General features: G+C 46.0%; 1 protein-coding gene and 1 non-coding gene across 4 annotated transcripts in view; both read right to left on the bottom strand.

Annotated features, from left to right (window-relative positions):
* POLR3E (RNA polymerase III subunit E) overlaps positions 1-23037 on the bottom strand; it is a 43057-nt gene extending 20020 nt beyond the window's left edge. The window contains exons 1-13 of one of the 3 annotated variants that reach the window (XM_075010290.1): positions 22942-23037; positions 15665-15745; positions 13476-13526; positions 11804-11881; positions 8312-8427; positions 7420-7502; positions 6254-6361; positions 5034-5083; positions 4552-4671; positions 3050-3135; positions 1566-1610; positions 1390-1481; positions 27-147 (exon numbers count right to left, since the gene is read on the bottom strand). In XM_075010290.1, the coding sequence (XP_074866391.1) occupies positions 27-147; positions 1390-1481; positions 1566-1610; positions 3050-3135; positions 4552-4671; positions 5034-5083; positions 6254-6361; positions 7420-7502; positions 8312-8427; positions 11804-11881; positions 13476-13526; positions 15665-15700 (986 nt within the window). In that variant the 5' untranslated portion in view covers positions 15701-15745; positions 22942-23037. Of the gene's footprint in view, positions 1-26; positions 148-1389; positions 1482-1565; positions 1611-3049; positions 3136-4551; positions 4672-5033; positions 5084-6253; positions 6362-7419; positions 7503-8311; positions 8428-11803; positions 11882-13475; positions 13527-15664; positions 15746-21181; positions 21246-22941 lie in introns of those variants that run through there. The other 2 variants (XM_075010292.1, XM_075010291.1) reach the window with 2 other exon arrangements.
* A 149-nt stretch (positions 23038-23186) lies between these two features.
* Positions 23187-23268, bottom strand: TRNAL-AAG (transfer RNA leucine (anticodon AAG)). Its single transcript has one exon. It is a non-coding gene; the product is annotated as a tRNA-Leu (tRNA).
* Between the last annotated feature and the right edge of the window lie 733 nt (positions 23269-24001).

Genomic DNA, 24001 nt, shown 5'->3' with positions numbered 1-24001 from the left:
TTTAATAACAAGAACAGAAGACATACCTCTTCACCACCCAGTTTCCCTGGACCAGCATCGCCACCTGCTGTATACAGCGTAAAACTGCAGTCGAATCGGTCCCAGAACCCAATAAACTCAAAAGATTTGCAAAAGGCATAACTTTCACTAAAGAAAAAGATTAAATACACAATTGTTCAGAGTCTCAATAGCCCATTCAAAGATTCACAACAGGACAATGTGAAGCACCTTTTATTTTTAATACTAAAAATTCCCATCTGTTTATACTGAAATCACTCAGAAATATTTCCCACTCCCGAAAAAAGGAACGCTCGTTAGAAAAAGCGCGCCATTTCAGTCAGTCTGCATAAACACTAAAAACATGTTAGGAAATATTGTGTGTAAGTTAACTGCCTTTACTGATATCAAATTAACAGGAGAAAGGACGAGTCATCTGATAAGACGGATAAGACTCAGAGACAAAAAAAAACTTTTAGCGCATGCTGTTGTCAAATCATCAGTAAATCCCAGAAAGAAAGGATAAAGATGTCTCAGGCTACGTGCAACAGGCACGTGTTACTGAAAATTTCCATGGGAAGGATAAAGCCAAACTAGCCAGCTTTAAACTCGGAGCTAAAATTCATGCTTAGGTTCCACTAGGCAGGAGTGGATCAGAAGCAGGTGTGTCCTGGAAGCAATAGGAGCGGTGCTAGAGTGAAAGTTATTTAAGGAGTACTCCTCTGGCCGCATGTGCTCAAACTGCAAGTGTCTGCTCTCCAGGCAGTCACACGTCTAGCTTCCCTTTTAGAGGAATGGCATACTCGACTGGCAGTGGAAGAAATATTTGGAGCCTGAGGCATAGTCATAGAATCACTAGAACTGGGAGCGAGCTCGAGAGGTCATTGAGCCCAGTCCTCTGCCCTCACAGTAGGACAAAGCACCACCTAAACCCTCCACGACAGACGTCAGTCTAACCTGCTCTTAAATATCTCCAGTAATGGGAGACTCCACAACCTCCCTTAGCAATTTATTCTAGTGGTTGACCACCCTGACAGGGAGTTTTTCCCTATGTCCAACCTAAACCTCCCTTGCCGCAGTTTAAGCCCATTGCTTCTTGTCCTATCCTCAAATACCATGGAGAACAATTCTTCTCCCTCCTCCTCGTAACACTCTCTGAGGTACTTGAAAACCACTATCACGTCCCCTCTCAGGTCTTCTCTTTTCTAAACTAAACAAGCCCAGTTCTTTCAGTCTTGCCTCATAGCTCAATATGAGAAAAAAGCCTCTCCACTCTGTAGGACAGGAGCACAGACACTGCAAGGAAAGGCAGCTAATCTGAACAAAAGAACAGTAAGTCTGAGGTCAACGAAAGGACAAAAGGAAGTGGAATGTTTCACAACGATCACATACCATTCTTCATGAGGGTCTTAATCTGATCAGCAAGAGGTAAAGTTTTCAACTGCGCCATAGAAAGCACATTGCTTGGAGCCACAGGTTTGTCTCTGTAAATAAACAAGCCGAACTGTAGCCAATGAAAAAGCATCATCCAGGCAACAGGAGGTTAGGACATTCCATGCAATACTTACTTCTCTTCCTCTATGCTTGGAGGCATCAGCATCATTAAGTATTCACTAAGGGAAAAGAAAATGAATCACTCTTAAGATAATTGTATTTGTACTTCAGCCTAGAAAATTTATGATGTCCTGCTAGCTGCAACTTTATTTATATGAGATCAGCTTCTAAAGTTTTTTTTTCCCCTTGTCAAAGATATCCATTACTGGAGAAATGAACAAACACTGTAGTTATATCCACTGAGAACATTTGCTTATCGCCGTTTACTATGATTTTTAGTGTGCTGGAAGAAACCAAAAGCACTAAATGCATTCTATCACAGGGAACCAGCAATCAAGATTTCTACACCACGTTCCTTGCAGTTAGTTAAGGTGAGAAAGCTTGGTGCAGTCCTGGGTGCACTAGCCTGGGCTTTGGGAGACCAGCGTTCTACTCCCTGCTCTGCCACACATTTACTGATGTTGAGAAAGTCACTTAGCTTCTTGGGGCACATCTACACCCATGACTGGTCTGCGCCAGCTGACTCGAGCTTGCAGGTCTCAGGCTTGGGCAGTTTAACTGCAGTGTAGATATATGGGCTCAGACTGCAGGCAAAACCCTAATGTCCACAATGGAATTAAACAGCCCCTTCACCAGAGTCAACAGGCATGGACCAGCTGGGTTACTAGTGTAGATATGCTCTGTGTGTCTTCACTCCCCATATATAATAAATGAGGAACAGCACTTCCCTACCGCACAGTTGTGAAGGTCATATATTTAGGACTCTGAGATACTACACTAAGCATCTCAGATGCATAACAACATGCCAGGTCCTTTCCTCTATTCCACCTGTGCAACACTCAGCCGATTCAGTGTGACTGGGAACAGAATCTGGCCCTGAGAATTTTTCATAGCAGACAGGGTAATTCAATGAGATGCCACATGTTAAAAACCACCCACCAACACCATGACAGCAAAACATTATGTCCTTCTGCTTTCCTATATCGGGCCTTGCTTACCCCAGATTAGAGCAAAGCCACATTAATTATTGCATCCGGCAGCCACCATAAAAACCTTTACCCCATACAGCTACCACAAAGCAAATCTGAAGCTGAAGCACACTTAGAAGTACGTAAGGCTCTATTAAAAATCATGAAAGGGATGTTATAAAACTCTTCTATTAAATACAAGTTCTTGACTTGGGGTTTGTTAGAACTGAATAGTTTCTGGTTCTGTTTTAACCCTTCCCCGGCTGCGGGTGTGATCCTGACCTTACAGAACTGTGTTAGCACACAAAAAGAGAAAAACTTTTAAAAACAAAAGTGGCAATGGTGAGTTTTACTCTTTCACCTGAGTGGAATACAACAAAAATAAATCAACATAAATGATGAAAAAAATCAAATTAATTTTTAAAATTATTTCTGTTGTAACAACCTACTTTGAAAGTAGATAATTATTAACTTGACAAATATTCAAACATTACTGTCACTTGTCAAGGATACATGACCAAAGTTTTTACCTGGGAGATTTAATTAATTCGGTATTGTCAGCCATACCATGCCCCTGACTGAGTAAATACTGGCGCTCGTGTTCGGAACGGCTGTCCTGAGAAAGGTGAGGGAGGAAGAGCAAGTTTCACTGCATTGTACAGTAAACGGGCCAAATCGCAGTTTAGCTGTTCATTCTCATGTTCTTTAACACCACTGAAATTGCAGTACAGGTGAACCTCTCTAGTCCGGCTCCCTCAGGACCTGACTGGTGCTGAACAAGAGAATTTACCAAACCACGGGAGGTCAATATAATCTAGCACATTACCAACACTTCCACGGTTTACTTGGCTCTTAGAAGGCATTCAGAGGTAAATTACAGCTAAATAACAGCACCAAATAGTGAGAGCCAGGACTGGTGGCTGTAAACAAACTTTAGGGTTTTGAGGGAAATGGCTACGCCCATGGTAAGTGGCTATCCAGCTAACTAAAATCATGCCGAACCACAGATGTTGCCAGACCAGAGTGTGTGAAACTAGAGAGTTTCAACCTGTACTCATTATTCTACATAAACTATTTCACTATGTAAACACCAAATCTTGGTAACTGATGCATTACTTTCATGTGGCTGTGTCGACATTGATACAACACGGGAAAGCTCGACTCGGTATTATTTTAAAATGCTGACACAGCTATGCTTTTTGTTAATTGATGACAACTTTGGGCATCAAACTGACTTGATTCCCCAATCAACTCCTTATCAAACACCAGAAGGGCCCAGCCCACAAAGGCTGGGTTTGATTCTCTGACTCAGGACTCCCACATGCTGCAGACATTAGAGCAGGGCGGGACAGCCAGTTAGGGACTAAGAGCCACAGATAGAATGTAAAGAGCCACGTATTATATATTTCTTTTCATATATCTATCTAAAAAAATTTTTTATACAAGTGGCTCAATGCCTTCTCCCTCCCCCAGAGCCAGGCCTCCCAGCTCCCTGTTATAACCCCATTCCCCATCCCTCCCCCACAGCCAGGCATCCTCCAGTGCCCCCCTACTCTAACTCAATGCTCTACCCCTCCCTCAAAGCCAAGCCTCTCTAGCCCCACCTCTAATCCAATGCTCTGTCCCAGAGCCAGCTCCCCCAGACCCCCAGTTCTAACTCAATGCCTTCCCTCCAGAGCCAAACTCAATGTCCTCCAGCTCCCCCAAAGCCAGGCCCCCCCAGACCCACCCAACTCAATGCCTTTCCTCCTGAGCCAGGCACCTCTCAAACTCAATGTCCCCCTGCTCCCTCTGAGCCAGGCACCCCCAGCACCCTGCTCAAACTTGATGCTGACAACTCACCAGAGCTGCCGTCATGCGCTTCTCCCACCAAGTGCTGAGGCAAGAGTGCAGAGCAGCAGACATCACTCCTGGCACATGGCTCCAATCAGGAGGCGCTTTTAATTGCTCAAAGAGCTGCAGGTTGGCCACCCCTGCATTAGAGCGTGCTATGTAAGCATGCAGGACTCCAGAGCACCAAAGACATACCTACCTTTAAACCATAATAATGCAGGTGGACCCAGTGCTCTTCAGCTTGTCTCTTCTGCAGGAACTCATAGGACTGAACGCGCCGCTGACGGGCTTGTTCCGTCTCTGGTCGGGAGAATCTTACCTACAAGAGTTGATTACCATTAACTACAGCCCCCAATAACTCTCAAAATGACAGATTTTAATCTTGCCCTTGCACAGAGAATGATGGGCAAAAATTTGTTTCACATATAAAGAAAATGCCTTGAATGGCAAAGCCAGGGCTACAGGCAGCTAAGAACCAGCTGAACAAGAAATGCTCTTTAGCAACAGCCCTATGCATGTAAGCTCACTTGTTGACTTAACAGTTAACCTTCCCAGTCCCAAACACAGGTTTAATTGCTGAGCACCAACTACAGTCTAAGCCCTGGCAGCTCAGCATGGATTATTATACTCTCATGGGGCACCATTTCTTGAACTACCAGTAATAAGGAATCTCAGACATACAGTAATTTGCTTGATGTCGTCCTCCACTTCGTCCTGGGATGAATCGCCTGCTGCCAAAAAAATGAGCCAGGAAAATGAAATTAAAAATATCATCAAAGATGAAGCAGCCGTACGAGTTTATGACTGTTCTGAGACTTAGTACCAGCAGGAGGGGGTCTGGGGTGGGGAATGATCCAAGTGTAGGACAAAAACTGTCTGCACAACACCCCTGTGACATATGGAAAAACTTCCACCCCGAGGGGGAGTCAAGGTGCAGAGCCCTGACGAGAATGACCCAACACCATACAGGAAGCTGGTGGCACAGCCAGAAATTGCAGTTGCCCTGACATTGAGTCTGTGCTGTTAGGTAAGTTATTTAACCTATGTATTTTGGCCCCCCCTATTTGTTAAACAGGGATACCAATATGATAATACACGAGTTACTTTGCATATCTGTTCTACTGCCCTCTACTGGCTGTAATCAGAAATATATCACTGTCTTAAAAGCTACAAAACTAAAACCCTAACTGAGACTCTCCCTTAGAACTGGAGGCAGGGAGCCTGTGCTTATGAAACAAGAAGATCCAAAGCTAGGTCTACACTAGTCCAAGTAAGTCTACTGCAGATGCACAATTCTAGCTAGAGCAATTGCGTAGCTAGAATCCAGGTATCTGCACTCTGCTTACCTGGCCTGTCTTACTGAAGAAGGTCAACAGGAGAGTTTCTCCTTTCAACCTCCTTCACTCCTTGCATCTGGGGAGGAGTACAGGGGTCCCTACCAGACGCATGAAATTGATCCGCAGAAGGTCAACCCTGAGCAGGTCAATCTTCCAAGCTAGTGCAGACACAGCTCAAGTTCACTTTCTGCTGAGGCTGTTACATTCCAAATGCCTCTTGAACACAGCACTGTGATAACGGTGAAGATTTCAATGTTGTAACAAATCCATAGCCAGTTAGTGATAGGGGACTTGGGTGGATGAGCTACTGTTTGTGCAGCACAATGAAAAAGAACAGTAAACTTTATTATTGTATTCTACCCTCCAGGTGTGCACTCTCTCATTGTTATAGACCTTTAATTGGTCTGAAAGAATGTATAATGAATCTTATATTTTTAAACATACTCAAGTATTTCTTTAGCTATGAATAGTTCTTCCCAGTAACTGCACAAAGTCACTAATAAAATCTAAACAGAAACTAAATTATTCTGTAACAAAGAAAAACACAGTCTGTCATGGGTTCACCTTCATTAGCAGCTTCTCTTTCTCGGTGTTTGGCATCAGCTTTGTCCAAGTAGGAGAAACTTGGCCTCAGTTGGAGAATGCAATGTAGTGGAGTTAGGTGAAGTTCACCTGAAAAATTACAAGTTATTTTCCAAGGCCTATAGATGTCAATTGTCATTTTCCCATCACCTCTGTAATATCAATTTAAATTTAAGATAAAGATTTAACAAACAAATATAAGATGAGAATCTTACACAGAAGACTAATCTAGTCTTGGTATTTCAAAGAGATCAGATCCCTTGGTTCATACCTGCCCTTACAATTTACTCTTTGGCAGGATCCAAGCCTAGAAGAGGCCCATTTTCCAGAGAACATATGACTCAAGCTCACATTTCATGGGGTCAGATGCTCTGACAAGATTTCTCCCATTTGGGGCCAAAAAACTCAGACCAGCAGCTCATGAGTCTCCAGTACTATTGAATCCAATCCCTACCTGTGATTCAGCCTCAAACCTCACCCCCAAGCTCACATCCTAAACCTAGTTTGGACTAGCACCTCTTTGTGCCTTCTCTAAATAAATATCTCTGCCACAAACTCCTGAACTCTACCCAGTCCTGGCTCCTCCACAGCCCCCTCCCTGCCTTCCACCCCCATCATGAGTATTTACAACCTTCTGACAAAAGCAAACTCAGAATAAAGTGACATCAAAAATGTATACAATACTAATCTTAAAGCATTCTTGTGATACGAGTATTCCCCGACATTTGTAGAATGCCAAGCAAGAAGCGGGCTTGGGGAAAACCATGGAAGGACCATGATGTGTAGATTAAGAGAGAACAGCAACAGAGTCTCTGAAATGAATTGTATAAAATATATAACCCCTTCAATGTGCACAGTTAAAGAACACAACGATACGGTTCTTGGGGCATCTACAAGCCCTGCTAGCTCTGTTGCCTTGTTTACAGTGTCATTAGAACACCTCAAAGGAATCTCAAGGACTTTAGAACCCTCCAAGTAATTACGTTCTCTCTTATGGTAAATTTCTTTATAAGGAACTGACAGCCATGATACAGAAACAGAAGCTTTGGAAGACAAAGAACATAGTTTTTGTATTTCCAACACCTTGCATATTTAAAATGGGATTTAATTCATAAGGTTGGGGGCGGGGGGGAAGAGAAAAAAGTAACCTTTTCTATAGATAGCAGCAGCATAACGGGAAACATTACTCGCAGCCTGTGAAGAGCAGAAAGTTTGTCTGTCCATCAGCTTCCTGTAAAATTAAACCATTATGACTATTCTTCACCGAATCACAAAACAGGCACATGTTAAAGGGCATACGCAGAGAGCTGCCGCTCTCTAAAATTAAGTATTAAACTTGCAGGTCTTTCAAAAACACACATTTATGTGCATATTTGCTGATCTTCCACTCTGCAGCATTCGTTACTAAGGGTATGGTGGAAATTCCAGCACATGCAACTATAGTATTAACTGTCCCATGTGCTCCAATTAGGGACTCTTTAGAAAGTGCTGAGTGGTGGCTTTCCAGCTATCCAGAGATGCCCTGCTGGAATTACAGAGCAGAAGATGGCTCTATAGCACATGATACTGGAGTAGCTGCTACCTTGAACCTTCCTCCAGGGGTGTTACTGGGTTACATTAACAGCCACAGATGACCTAGAGAGGCTGTAATTCAGCAACATTTAAGCTTGTGCTCATGATTGTCTGCAAAAGGAGACTTTCATATGTTTTAATTAAGTTTGTTTTGTACCATCATTCAATTTCAGTTGCAATATAAATGTCTGTTTTAATTTCTTGTTCTTTTTTTATGTTTGATCAATAAGCTTTCAACTTTATCAGACATGGTTTTGGGTGTTTGCCATAAACTGAGTAAACCGAGGCCTCTCTAGAGAAAACCCCAAACCTAAATGTCATCAGTTAAATGCTGGAAAAGAAAGAAGGTTATAACATTTTTTTGGTCCTTGAGATTGCGTGTTTGCTTGCTCTGCCCCATCCCTAAAAGCATGGTGGAAAATCTAGCCATTTAATACAAAAGAATATCAGAGCAAAGAGGATACTTACGAGGAATAGGTACTAGTTTCATCTGTGCAGGTACCATCCACATTGAGAGCAATCTGTTCTCCTTTGCTGCGACAATAGTTGGGGTTTAAAGTATCAATGGCCATTTCAAGTTCCACCTAATCATCAATAATTAAGAAAGCATCACTAGTTAGCATAGCATCATCGCCAAACATTCACCCATCTTCACCCAAAGTTAGGCTCCAATCTCACAAAGACTAATCTACGTTTAACATTGTTCCCGCAAGCAGTCCTGTTTAAGCCAACGGGACAAAAATCACGCTCATAAGAACAAGCAAGTGCTTGAGTCTCTGCAGGACTGATATATGCTGTTATACTGTGTATTAATGACATTTGCAGGTGCTCAACAAACACAACAGTATTTGATCTGTACTTCAGAATCCCTTTTTAAAACAACGTTCAAAGATGTATCATTTACACAGCAAGTGGAGGCCCCCACAATTCAAGAGTCTCCTTTTACATCACCAATGGTTTAAGGATGAGAACTAGTGCACCAAAGATGCTCAGAGTTCTAGCTGCCCCAGCCTTGCCACTCTGAGCACGTTTCAACTATTCTACTACAAAGCACCTTCTTTCAGATGCCAGCTTCTCACACCTTCCCAGTGCATCATACCCAAGTCTACGTAGATGTTTAATGGCCAAACTCTGCTCTCAAAATTCTCACTGATGTCAATGGAAATGCACAAAGCCAGGGCCCTGCCCAATTCATGGTCCATTCTGGCCAAGTTCGGTGTCCACTCTGAATTTCACGAGTTCAGCTATTCAGAGCTGAAACTTCATGCTGTAGTTGTAGGGTCCTAACCCAAAGAGCTGTGGGAGGGCTGCAAAGTTATTGTGGGAGAGGAGCTTGTGGTACTCTGCACTGCTCCTTGTGGCAACACAACAAGGTTGTTTTAGAAGTCAGGGCAGCACTACTATGTCCTTACTTCTGAGCTGCTGCCTGCAGCTACCACTCTCTGACCAGCCACCTCTGAAGGCAGAAGTGAGGCAGGAATGGTATGGTCTTGCCACCCTTACTTTTGCACTGCTGTTACTGGTGCTAGCTACGGAGCCTCCACTCTGGACCACCCAGCTCTGAAGGCTGTGCAGAAGGCAGGATGGCAATACCATGACCCTCGCTAAAATAAACTTGCAGCGTCGCCTCCATCCCTGCAATTCCCTTTTGGGTCATGTCCTCCATAAGTGCGACACGGGTCTCCCCCCGTGAAATCTCTGTCAGGTAAAAGCACATAAAACACCAGATTTCACAGTCCATGATGTGTCTTTCATGCATGAATTGCAAGGTCCCTACACACAGCCACTGGCGGGCAGCATTTGGGCAGTGCGGCTGAGCTTTGACATGGGTTTAGGTGCACGATTTCCCATTCAAATTAATGGGCACGCAGAGATCACGTGCCCTTAGGTGAGGGTTGGGCAAGATCTGGCCCACCAAGCCTTTTAATCCAGCCCATCCCTGCGCATAGAGCAGCATTGCTCAACATGGCGAGCTGCTCCCTGTGGCTCTCTGCACTGTAGAGAAGGGAGGGTGACAGGAAAAGCCTCACTCGTTGTCCACACCCCCAGCAAAGTCCCCTGAGCTCAGAGATTTTGCTGGGGCTGGGGCAGCACATGTATACTCCCCCACCAGAACAGAGCTCCACAGGTTGTGAGCTAGGGCTGCTAATAAGCGTGGACGCTTGCCTGAGCACGCTGCGGGATGGGAGCTGCTTAGGTAAGTGGTTTCCAGCCAGAGCCTGCCTCTAGCATGCCCTCTCTCCTGCACCCCACCTCCCTTCTAGATCCTGCACCCCCTTCCTACGCCCCTTCCCCAGCCAGAATCTTCTCCTGCCCCCATACTCCCTGCTGGACCCCGCACCCCAATACCTGCCCTCAGCAACAATGCCCTCCTTCACCCCAGCTCCCTCTCAGCCCCTCCACTCTCTCCTGCATCCCAGTCCTCTCCCCCCAAGCTCCCTTCTGCATTCTACCTCCGTCCCAGACCCCACACCTCCTCCATTGAACAGTGCAGCCCTTGACCACTTACCACAACCTTGGAGTGGCCATCAAACAAAAATTATTGCCCATCCCTGACTTACACACCCTTGAAGTGCGCGTGTGTGTGTGTGGGGTGGGGGGGGGGTGGCAGTGGCGGCATTACGTTGTCAGCTAGCTCTAAGTAGGAATACCACGGCCCCCTTCCCTGTCCTCTGCCAGCAGGTCCTTTCAGAAATTCTGAAGCCAAATGCATTCTGCACCGCCTGGGCAATGAAACACCACACAGCGGTCAGCTAGTGGAAACCATTTTGATCTTACAGGGGTTTTATGCCTGCCTAAATCCATCAGCGTCAATGGAATTGCTCCTGATTTACGACTATGGGAGAGGAGAACCAGGGTTACACATGGCTCCCTGCAAAGTGAGGGCCTGACCCTGCAAGCTCCCAGACATATGTGGCTGTCCCACAGATTTCAGTACGAGAGCTACCCAATATACGCCCTTTATCCAACCACCGACAGGGGAATTCTCCTTGGGAAGGGCCCAGGTCAGCCTTTGTTCTGGCCTCATGCTAGCTGCACAGCTGTAAGGCCATTGATTTCAAGAGTTACTACCAATTTACAACTTGCCCCAGCACAAAAACTAAAATACAGGGACACACCACAAGAACTCAAACATGCTCCAGGAATTAAGACATATGAGGAAACACTCTTTAAAACAGGGGTTACTCACACAAGCATCCCTGACCTGACCTAGAAGTCCCCAGTGGTTGAGCACAGGATATCCCAGGGGTGGGACTTCAGTACTTCTAAGCCCTCTCCATCACTGCTTCACCCACTCCTCTGCAAAGCAAACTCCATGCAGGACAAAGCCCTCCAACATTGGCCAACTGCTCTGAGGGATCTAACTTAAGAGATGCAGCACTGCAAGAAGCTGCATTACCACAACAGCTGCTCATTAATAATTACACGTGTAGCTATAGCATCTAGCAGCAGAGCACAAACCACATTTCCCAAGCTCACAGGCTTCACCTACACAGGAGGCTTTTCTCGGCAAAACTGGGCTTTTGTCAGGAAAAACCGCAGAATGGCTACACAGAGGATTTGTCGACAAAACCCGGCACACCCATTCACATCATTATACCTCTCCCTATTCAGTTATAACGCCTCTCTCAACAGCGTTCTGTTGACAAAACAGCCGTGTCGTTGCTCCAGGGCCCTTTTGTTGACAGACAGGGCTTCCTGTTCACCAGGCAGCCCTGTTTGCAGAGCTTCCAAATCGGCTGTTCTGTCAAGACAGTACCGGGCAGTCTGGTTGCTCTGTCAACAAAGCAGATTGCTCTTTCAATCTGCTTTTATGTATAGACGCAACCTGTCGACAGAAGCTTTGCTGGCAAGGCCCTTCCAACGATGACTTCTGTCGACAAAGGCTTCTCGCGTAGACACAGCCACAGTGTACCGCAGGAAACAATCTTTTCAGATTAGCATTACGTGATGCCCAACCTTTTGCTGTTTTGGTTTTATCTTCGCCGACAGATGTGTCACATCATCATACGTCATAGAAGCTGGGCGAATAGGATACTAGAAAACAAAAACGAGTCTTTCATCCAAAATCTCTAAATGCTCCACAAAAACCTAGCCAACCTTTCCCTCCCGCACCCCACCTATGTATACCCGCTTCCCAGACGCTTACAAGGCACAGCATAAATGACTGCTTTGGTGAGTCACTGGCAGAGCTGGGAAGAGGGGCTAGAAATCCAAATTCCCAGTTCTTTGCTCTAGCCACTACACAATACTTCCTACCAATGAAGCATCATGTGCAGAATCAAAGGCGACTGGGGCGGGGGGGGGGGGGCATGTGTTCTCCTGCCAGCCATGGGAAGGTCCAGAACAACCCTCCCACTGCTCCAAGCCCCACCCCCTCCTTTCCTCCACCCACACCCCTTGCTCCAGCCCTGCCCACTGCTTGCAGCAAGTATGGGGGTGGTTCTGCCTCTACTTTGAGGTTGCAGTGATCCGGGAGAGGGGTGGGACCATCCCCAGCCTCTCGAAAAGAAGGGGCCAGGCAGAGGTGTTCTTGCCCCTCCCCTGGAGCAGCGCTGCCGTTCTGACGGTGAGTATGGGAGAAGGAGGCATGCATGTGACCACCCCGCCCAGTGCACCCAGCCACACGTGTCACCCCGTACGGATCTTTTTTTTATCCGAGATTCTCAAAGTGCTTTGCAAAAGATGGGTATCAGTATCCCCATTTCACAGACTGGAAAACGAGGCACTGAAAGATTAAGCGACCTGACCACGGTCTTATAGAAACTGGGTAAGAGTGAGGAATCAGAACCTAGCTCTCTTGACTCCCATTTCCCAGCTCTCAACACTAGGTAACTCCGCCTCCTCCATAACACACAGGAGATATTTGCAGTGTTATTGTAGCTGAGTCAGCCCCACAATATTCGTGAACCATGCTGGGCAAGGTAATATCTTCTATTGGACCAACTTCTACTGGTTAGGGAGCAATCTCACTACCTGCAACTTGGAGCATCAATACAAAGATAAACTGCTTCAGAGATGTAGAAATTGGTAATTTCACAACCAGGAAAGCCAAAGCTCTTTTCAATACCAGGAGGTAAGTGCATCTCTGCACTGCTCCCTGCAGTTTCTTTTCTGCGGTGCTCTCAGGGCTGCCCTTCACTGCCTGGGCTAAAGCAGAACGTGCCACGGGAGATCGTGGTTCTGCACAATGTTGGCACGGTAGCAGGAATCAGTGAGGATGTGTGTCATTTTACACAGAGATAATAACTAAGGCTGACACCACCCTGGCTGTGGTAGACGGGGTGTGTGCAAGGGGTAACAGAAGCCCTATCAGCAGCCATCTTCTTGTTTGTATTTGAATGGGCCAAAGCCTGAAGAGGCCAACGAAAACCCAACCCCCGCATAAATCCAAGGTCAAGGCAGGTCAGCTACCCCAAATGCTGCTATGCTAGTGACAAACCCCTGCACTGCCAGTAGGTGTTCACACACAGTAATGAGACTAGCAAGCAAAACTGCCCAATCTCATGCAGCAGAAGTCACCAAGGGAAGGCTAGGAGGTGCTAGGATCTGTATTTAACATCAAGGGAAGTTTCTAGTTTATGGAAATATTATTCTCTAAAAGTCATATCCAAGAAGTCATCTGGAATACCTGGAACATGTACAGCTTCTCCGACAGGCTTTTGGCCAGGTAGACGTCAATCTAACAAAGCAAAGGAAATAAGTTCAACCAGACAGCTACAATTGCTGATGCCCTCAGACATGACTTGGATTGCAGCCATTCGTCCTCAAATTACTAGAGCTGCAAAAAACTTGCCTAGTTTGGGTTCTGACCATGAATACTGAACTGAGCTCAGGATCACAACTCTTTGGCAAAACCATCCGCAGCTGTTTTTTTTTTAAACATGAAATTTGCCAATTCTGTATATTTTTATTATGACAAAAGGCAGAGTCAGTGACTTTGACTGAGTGATGGAGTCTCTCTAAGCAAATTCAGGGTAAGGCCAACACCCCCGCTCCTGAGACAAAGGAAAATGACTCTCACTGAAGTTGGTGCAAACCCAGTATCACAGTATCACCCAGCTTCAGAAGAACTCACGCCTCTCTCTGGTAACAGTGAATGTAAGGTATCTAGCTATTGCCATGCCATAAAGGCAATATTAAGAATACAAAATTAGAAATAAGGGAAGGGAGGAATATGCTCAGAACTCCTTATCTGTTCCAATATCAGTTTTTGGCCACAGACACCTAGAGTTCATGAAGGGTTTGTGAATACGCCAAATTGGCACTGCCATAGAAGGGAAAACATTTTGAGTAGCAGTGGTCCTGTCAGCTCCCATTCCTACTGGCCACAGCCCGTTCCTTCCCTCAATACAACACCCTCCCTTTCCTGACACCTTCCCAGTGACCCTTGTGTTTGAATTCACAGCAAGAATCAGTGGAATACTAGGATAATCCTTTTAAAAGCATCATGTTCAATCATTCCTTTAGACCGGACCCAGAGCTCAATTTTTTATTTTAGTGGGAGCTGGGAACAAATGTAATCAGGAATTACGTTTCCATAACCTTCTCACTGAGCAAACTATTTCTATTTAAAATTGTTCTAACCTTCCTAAGTGAAATTCAGTGAACACAAAAGACGTAAGATGATAAATCTAGACCAGGAGTCAGCAACCCCCCAGCACATGTGCCACGGATGGTAAGTGAGCTGATTTTAGAGGGCACACAGCAAGACGTTGGCCCTGTCCCTCTGACCGCCCTGCAGCACAGGAGGGGGCCAGAGCCCCCACTGTGGCACTCTGCAGATCCTGTCACGTTCTTTTTTTTCTCCTGCTCCTCCATGGGCTGGGGTGGGGGGGTGGGTTCTGGCCTAGAGGGAGGATGAAGGAGCAAGCTGGGGGTTGGTGTTTGGGGTCTGGGATTTGGGTGGGAGGTAAGGCGCAGCAGTGGGTGGGGAGGGTCAGGAGCAGATGGGATGTGGGGTCTGGGTGAGAGGAGGGTGGAATAGGCTGAGGGCAGGATCTGGGCAAGAGCGAGTCTGGGCAGGAGAGGATGTAGGAGCAGGGTGGGGTGTCCTGGGCAGGGGCATGCTGGGTGAAGGGGAGCACCAATCTCCCTGCAGCCTTGTCACTACCCACTACCCCAGCCAGAGTGGCCCCCTGCCCCAGGGCCGCAGCAGCTCTGCACCCCCGGCTGCCAGGGCTCCCCCCCAGAGCCACCAGCAGCTCCACTCCCTGCCTGTGGAGCTGCCTGCCAGACCAGCTGAGCCTACGGATGTTGCTGGACCAGAAAAACAGGGATAAGAGATGTTCAGCCTGTATTAAAATCTTGGACATTTTTAGATATTTAAAAAACCCAGCTGGATGGAGATTTAAAGAGCAAAGTAGTAAAGCTCTGCATCTCAGTTTATTTATTAATGAAGCTGTTGTAAGTAGGACTATCAGTGATGTTAAAAAGTATCACAGGCACGTGAGGGTACATGGAGGTCAAAAGGTCAAATTCTGTCACTCTGCCTTGGAAAGGTTGCTGACCCCTGATCTGCTAATTTATCCACTGAACAGATAAAGCAGTGATGTGAGCTTCCCAGTGCTGACCCACTAGTGTTCCTCATCTCTGTCTTGGAACATAACCTCAGGGGGTGGTCAAAGGCTACAACAATTCTCCACACTAAGGATGCCCCAAAAGAGTGCCAATTTGCTTTGGCAATGGGGACACCTGATCTTGGGTTCAGACCACCTATTTCCTTCAGGTGCTGTAGGTTCTTGAGCCTCAGATGCCGCTCGTTCAAAAAGCAAAGGCTAAGAAACCCATACACTCAGTAATGGCCTAATGTAAATTTACCTCTTGTATGATTGGATCATCTTCTTCATTTGCCATGCTAGAACGGGAAAAGCAATGTTTCCGGTTCTTCCTTACTACGATCTGAAAGACAAGAAAAGTACTAGCTCAAGGAGGGTTGTGTGGGAACTGTCATCCCCCCACATTCATAATTTACAACTCCTGTACCATGTGCAGCCTAGGATCCCCGCTTGCTCATGCTCACTGAGTTCCTTTCAACAGACGAGAATTTTATTTTTTGGAAAGCAGATTATGGAGCGTATGTTCCTGTGGTCTTATTTTTGACCTCCTCCTCTTTGGCCGGCTCTGGCACTTTTGCACAGGATGTAGTTGAATTAGGCTTGGCACAACTCTTTTTTCCTAATTTTGACAAATACTGATGCAGGAAATAAAGTGGGGATAGGACAAGTGTTAGCACAGCACTGACAGCGGGGATGCAGGGGGCCCAAGCTGAGAGGAAGGCTGAGCTCCTGCCCTGGCCCAGCAAAGACCCTCAGCCAGGACTACAAAGACGACAGCGAAATCCTGGCTGCAGAGTGTGGCTGAACAATTCCTGTCCTGGGATGTCATCTAAACTACTGGCTGGTGAGTGAGTGAACGGAGCCACAACAGCAGAGCTGCACTGGTTCCCAGCACAGCTACAAGGCTGGTGATCTCCAACAGTGCAAGGTGAAAAGGCGGCTGCAATGGGGTGCTGGGACAATTTTTTTTATAGTGGGGGTGCTGAGAGCCATTGAACCAAACTGCAAACCCTGCATATAATGGAAACCATGTCAAACAAGGGGCTACAACAGCACTCCTCCTTCCAGCCCCTATGGGCTGTGATCTTGGTGGGGCAAATCAGAGACCCTCTGGCCAGGGCTGCTAGGAGGAAGGCAAGTCCTGGCTGCAGTGGAGGATACATTGCTATGAAATGGCTCCTGGCTGGGGACAGTCATTCAGTAGCAGGGCAGCTTCCCCCCCTAACCAAGTGCTCAAATTCCTCCTCGCCACAGTCCTGGCTGGGGATGGACTCTGCTTCCCCAGGCCAGGATGCAGCTTTCCCCACAACTTATGCCTCCAAAGGTCAGCCGTTGCTAGCCCAGTGGCCATGTTGGGAGCCCACTGCAGCTCTGCTGACAAGAGAGTGAGGGAGGAGGACCATGACAGTAACACGACAAAGAGGCACCCCACTTCGACATTCCCTTACTCCAATATAGTTTTGTGGGCATAAGGGAATGTCGAAACAGGGCACTTATTTCCAAGCTGCCCTCATCTTCACTGTCAATCTGCAATTCAAAGTCTGCACTTCCCAATTCATGCAGCCACCATTATGTTACAAAGGTGCTGAATATGCACATTAGCACCCCATCAGCCTGCTTCGAATTGCCTTATCACCACCTTCCCTCTGACTGGAGGTGGCATGCGTAAAAGTAGCCTCAGAGACAGGCATGGCTTAACTTGCCCATCATTTGACACGATAACGAGACTCGTAGATAAGGGAGAAGCAGTGGATGTGGTATACCTAGACTTTAGTAAAGCATTTGATACGGTCTCGCATAATATTCTTATCGACAAACTAGGCAAGTCCAACTTAAATCGCGCTGCAATAAGGTGGGTGCATAACTGGCTGGCTAATCGCACCCAGAGAGTGGTTGTTAATGGTGCTCAATCCAGCTGGAAAAGCATAACAAGTGGGGTTCCGCAGGGGTCTGTTTTGGGACCAGTTCTGTTCAATATCTTCATTAATGATTTGGATATTGGCATAGAAAGTACGCTTATTAAGTTTGCAGATGATACCAAACTGGGAGGGGTTGCAACTACCTTGGAGGATAGGGTCATAATTCAGAATGATCTAGATAAATTAGAGAAATGGTCCAAAGTAAACAGGATGAAGTTTAATAAAGATAAATGTAAGGTGCTGCACTTAGGAAGGAATAATCTGTTTCACACATACAGAATGGGAAAAGACTGTCTAGGAAGGAGTACAGCAGAAAGGGACCTAGGGGTTCTAGTAGATCACAAGTTAAATATGAGTCAACAGTGTGATGCTGTTGCAAAAAAAGCAAACACGATTCTGGGATGCATTAGCAGGTGTGTTGTGAACAAGACACGAGAAATCATTCTACCGCTCTACTCTGCGCTGGTTAGACCTCAGCTGGAATATTGTGTCCAGTTCTGGGCACCCCAATTCAAGAAAGGTGTGGAGAAATTAGAGAAGGTCCAGAGAAGAGCAACTAGAATGATAAAAGGTCTGGAGAACATGACTTATGAAGAAAGGCTGAAAGAATTGGGCTTGTTTAGCCTGGAAAAAAGAAGATTGAGGGGGGACATGATAGCGGTTTTCAGATATCTTAAAGGGTGTCATAAGGAGAAGGGAGAAAACTTGTTCTTCTTGGCCTCTGAGGAGAGAACAAGAGGCAATGGACTTAAACTGCAGCAAGGGAAGTTTAGGTTGGACATTAGGAAAAAGTTCCTAACTGTCAGGGTGGTCAAGTACTGGAATAAGTTGCCAAGGGAGGTTGTGGAATCTCCCTCGCTGGAGATATTTAAGAACAGATTAGATAGATGTCTATCAGGGATGGTGTAGATAGTGGTCGGTCCTGCTGTCGGGGCAGGGGACTGGACTCGATGGCCTCTCGAGGCCCCTTCCGGTCCTAGTGTTCTATGATTCTATGATTGACATGTCCCCATGGCTAAGATCTGGTAGCTCCCACCTGGCCAGCTGAACTTTGTTTATCCCTGTCTAAAGTCCTTCTCTCTCCCATTCATTGGGCCTAACTCAGGCTTTGTGGATTTCCCAGTTCCTGTGATTTTCTAGCAGCTGGAGCAATGGCTGTCTTTTTGATACCACACAGAAAATATGCAAGACTGACAAACGAATTAGGCTGCTGCTGCAACAGACAATGCGTACTTAATCCGACAGAGATTCCATGGACTGCCATTTATTGATAACTATTCGTCTGGAAGGGCACATTGTAGTGTAAGATCAATAAAAGAAGTGTTAAAAATTAACAAAGTTTAAAGAAAATCCTATCCAAATTGGAATGATCACCTGACAACCCTCTAATACCCAAGCTAGGGGTTTTCTTGTGTATCCTGTTTCTCTGCAAAGAGGTTGAATACAGGATCATATTGCTGATCACACGCAATAGGCTAACAGCAAGATACTAACACATGACTGAGGTCATTTTGATCAATCACATGTGTGCATATTAGCATATTTGATCAATTAGTGTGCATGACTGAGGTAATTTTGATCAATTACATGTGGACACACTTTATTCACATATTTCAATGGCAGGTCTAAAAATACTCCAACGTACCTCTATGACGATGAACTTGGAAGGTCACATTAATAAGTGTGGTTATTTACCTAACTCTACAGAGGTCTTGATCGCTTGTCATTATTAAAGTTCCCATAGTGCTTGGGCATTACCTGCCACATCCCGTTAAAAAAAAATAAAATCCATTCAGGCAACTTCACTGAGTTGGTTTACATTGCCTCAACAGCTTCAACTGCATACAGTGTCCTATATTCTTTAGCCCATGCCTAAACTGCCATGTAGCGTACCAGTGCAATGTTAAACAACTGCCACTTTCTACTCCAGAGGGGGCTGCATTTCAGTCACAGAAAACTTGATCCCATTATATTTCTTATTTACTTCAGCACAAGACTTAACTACTTAATGTTTAATATTTGAAAACCCGCCACAGAAATACCACATATTCGTGGCCATTCTGCATTCTGAGTTACCATATTCTTAATTAACTGGAGTCTTCTTGGCACAACCATTTGCATGGGATATAAAACTAAAATGACTATTAGATCAGACAATAAGAAACTGGTTCCTTTTCAAATGTGTAACCATCAATGTATATTTTACAGAATTAGAGATGGATATTTCCTTTCTGCTTATTCCAGCTCATAGAGTGAATCAGTTACTAGTGACAACATCAGATAAAGACATTGACTCCAATTCCTTTAAAGAATAAAAGATGTCCAGAAAGTTGTGTCAATAGACTACGAGAATGGTAAGCATATAAACAGGAGGCATTGTTACCTGACACAGCTTATAACAGTCACACAACTTTCTACAACAAAGAAAACTAAATGAAATTAGATTCAGGCATTTAAAATGGGAAGCCAGACAGATGGCTCTGAGATAGACCTTTTCAGCAGAAATACAATAACCAGAAGAATTCATGGTCAGTGAACACAGGGATGGAATTAGATAAATATTGGGAGGAGAAAAGGCAAATAATATACACTTAGCACATGGCTCAATGTTTTTAGGAAGATTTTGGGTTGCTGAAAGGACTTCCCCCTAAAGAACTCGTTGTTATTAAACTTCAACCCACCCTCAGCTAGGTATGTAAAACACTGGTTAATTGGTTAACCTATGATTGAGCTAGTTAACTGAAGGGGGGGACAGCCTCCCCAGACACCTTTCCCTCCCCCAGCCCAGCTGGAGCTGCCCTGCCCAGGGCATTGCCACAGTTGGGGGGGCACTCCAGCATGGATAGAGCAGCCCCAGTCCCTGGCACACTGCAGGTAGGGACACTCCAGCCCTGAGGGAGCAGCCCCAGTCCACAGCAGGGGGGCTGCTCCAGCCTGGCTGGGCTGGAGTGGCCTCCTCAACACACACACACACCCCCGGCTGCTGCAGACAAGGGCTGCTCCTGCAACAGGAGTGCTCCCCACTGCACCCACAATGACCCTGCAGGGCTGGAACAACCCTCTGCCCACACCAGGCAGGGGGCTGCTCCAGCCTCTACTGCTTAACCCTTAACAGTCCCACCCTAAACACCTGTAAGGTAATAGGTACCTAATCTGTCTACAACTGAAACACTGTAAACTGGTATGGGTTAAGCAGCTGATTAGATTTAGCACAAGAAAGGAATATTCCATCCAATTTAAAGCTCAAGCAGCATTTAATGAGAGAGAATTCAATTGCCCCAAGTCTGAATTTTTCCAGGACATAGGGATAACATCTATCCTCATTCTTACAAAAACACTATGGGCACATCTACACTAGAGAGTCTGTAGACAAAACTCATGGATTGTCTACACACAAAATGTATTTTGTTGACAGAAACTATCAATAAAAAAAGCTGTGCAGATGCTGGGGATGGGGTGGGTCTTGTCAACAGCAGATTAAAAGACATGCTTTCATGTGTAGACAGGATCTGTTGACAGAAGTTTTGTTGAAAAATTTCTTCTGACGTTAACTTTTGTAGACAGATGCTTCTAGTATAGACGTAGCCTTTGAGATCTCATGTGACCAGAAGTAGACAGGATTTCAGGTTTGTGTCTCATCTGAAAGATGGCATCTCCTTTTCCACAGGCCCCCTAAGACATGAGTTCTTAACCTGGGATGCACAAACAGACCCAGCAGCTTGCAGCTAACCTGCTTCTCTTATGGTTAGATAGGAGGGGTTTCTGAAATTACTGAGGGACAGGGGAGACCTGAAACATTTTTCGTTGTGGTACAGACAAGGATGAGAATCACTGTCCTAATATAGTAAACTCTTTCATACCTGGCAGCCTCAGGACCAGGAAGTTACTGGATATTCATATATTCTGGATAATAGAGAGGTATACCTAGCAATGCATAACACTGAATAAAAATGAGATTAGATATTAAGAAACACAAATGTATACAGTCTTTACCTACGGTAGTATTGTACACATTAAACTTATACTATATTTGCATTTACTTTCACTGTACTGCACTTATGGAAAACTAATATTCCCTTATGATTAAAATGCCAGTGACTTGAGAGTTCCAGATGACAGAATGCTAGATATGAAAGCCTTTACTATAATGTGCCGAAGTTCTGAGTGATTACCAATAACAGCTTCCGAATTAACATTGTCACCTCCTGTAGCACCCAGGTTTACTTAAAGGTTTCTCATTCAAACACTGTTCCTGACTCTAGTTTATGTCCAGCACAAAGCCTCTGCTTTTGAGAACTGTGAAAAAAATCAACTGAACTGAAAATGTACAATTTTCTCTACCTCACTTTCTCCTCATTTTGCCCATCCATAAACAGTTTTGCAAAATCAAATTCTGTTAATTAACCAAAACATTTGGACTTTTGGGCACCAAGGCTTCTACTTCCAGTTGGGGTTACTTCAACCAAGCAGGCTAATGTAGCTCGGATTTAAAAAAGCTGCACAGTCAACATGCACCATCTTTCCAAACCTTAACATTTCTAGAAATATCTTTTGTGTACAAAGTGTTGAGCTTGTTTTTCAGCATCAGAGCAGATGCATGAATGAAGTCAGTAAATAACCTCCCCTAACCACACCTGATTAAAACAAACCATGTACAAAGGATAGGTCACCTGGCCAATGAATCAGTGAAAGCTCCACCTTACACCTACTGAGAGCCAGGCTGGGCCCTCATACAGGCTGCCACTTTCTAGGGACCTAAGAGTTTGTTTTAATTATTATTATTACGGTAACTTATACACCTACTTTCTCCCAGCATGATGCTAACCGTGAACAGGGGAGGAAAAAACAGCCCAAAATACTCGGCCAGCATTTAAAATATAGATTTAAATTACTGATTGCACTGAGGGAGAATGACTTGGTAGCTTGTTATGAAACAGGATGTAGTGCACTTCCTAAACAAGCTGCAGAACAGATGACCAGAAGGAGATGCAAGTACTTGTGCAATTCACCACTCACTCTTCCACTACACTGGGAGCAGCGGGAAGGGGCACGAGTTATCAAACTCTGCTCACTTTTGGGGGGTTGGAGGGAATGAGGCTCCCCAAAGACATGGCTGCTATTACCACCTAACCACAGGGAGGAGAGTCCCACCTAAAGCCTCCCATTGAATTCGCCTCTCTCCTATTCCTGGGACACAGCAGGGCAAAGAGCGTGACACATCTTTTCCATGCTCTGGTCCATGCCTGGACTTGGGTGTCAGGCTGTGACCGAGATGGCTGATGTAACCATGCAGCAACCCCAGGGAGAGGAGACTGCAAAGCCCCGCACAAGCAGGAAGATGGACTGGCTGCTTACAAGCGAGCAGCCGGAATTTGTGCCGTCACCCCCCGCTGCAGGCCGATGCCTCCGGCGGCGCACACCCGGCCCCGGCCCAGCTCCCACGACGCGGGAGCGTCTCCGCCCAGGAGTTCCCCCCGCCGGCAGAGTTTGTAGCTCAAGCCCAGGAGCTGCAGCGACCCCAGCCCAGGCCTCGCACAGGCCCGCGCCCCGCAACAGCTGCAACACCCTGCCCGGCACTCGGGCGCGGGGCAGGGACCCGAACCTCACCCGCTCCTCTTACCTCGTGGCCCGGATTCCGGGGGCGGCCGATCCCCCCCTTCGGCGTGTAGCAATGTGTGTGCAGGTCCCGGGGGCGCTCATGCAGCAGCCATGTTGATGTAACTCCAGCAGCAGACACGTGGGGAGGCTGGTTCCTCCTCTTACCCACAATGCTTCCCAAGCGGGGGTCAGGATGCTCCGCTGGGCAGCAGGCGGCGCTGTGCGGTCCCCGTACGCCCTGCAAAACACAGAAGCGCAAAAGCTTTGTGGCAGCGGTGGGATTCGAACCCACGCCCCCGAAGAGACTGGAGCCTTAATCCAGCGCCTTAGACCGCTCGGCCACGCTACCTCTGCAGCATTAGAGTACTTGTGAGCTATATTCATCTCAGTTGTCATTTGCCTGTAATTACTATTTGTTTTTCATTTTAAAGCTTAGCCAAAGAATTTGTTAGGTAACGCGGTTTGGTGAAGCAGACCCATTTCCTCAGAACTGGAGATGTGGGTCTGCCCCAGAAAAGCTCATCTGATAAATCATTTTGTTAGGCTTTAAAGCACTACATGACTGCTGGTTCGGTTTGTTAGAATACAGACTAACACAGCCACCTCTCTGTTAGTATTGCTGTGTATGTTTGTTTATGGGAATGTCATTCACACAGAGCTGAATTATAGACCCTTAAAAAAGGAGGTTCCGCCCCGCCGCTGAGGGTGAATTGATTTGCAACTCTGAAACACGAATAAGCACAGAGCAATGACCAAACTAGTAAGAAACAATATTAGCGATAGATGCTGGCAGTTCAGTTCATTTTTGCATTGACCTTGCCTTAATTAGAGCCATTACTCCAGAGCTCTCAAGCAGATGGAAGTTCTGGAGCAATGGCCCAATGCTCAGGAATAATGTGGACTGTTCCAATGTGGCACCAGAATGAGGCAGTTGAACATCCCCAAGCAGTGTCAAGCCTTCACAGAACCCCATAGTTCAGTAGCATCAACCTACTGCTTTGAAACATTGCATTGCAATGAATGTGGATAGCCTCCATAAAGGAGGCCTGCAATATAGCTGAAAAACTTAAATTTTTGGGATC

Source organism: Carettochelys insculpta, chromosome 16 (assembly GCF_033958435.1).
Source record: "Carettochelys insculpta isolate YL-2023 chromosome 16, ASM3395843v1, whole genome shotgun sequence".
NCBI classification, from domain to species: domain Eukaryota; kingdom Metazoa; phylum Chordata; order Testudines; family Carettochelyidae; genus Carettochelys; species Carettochelys insculpta.
Note: the sequence above shows the minus strand (reverse complement) of the source record. Positions and strands in the feature narration are given on the sequence as shown.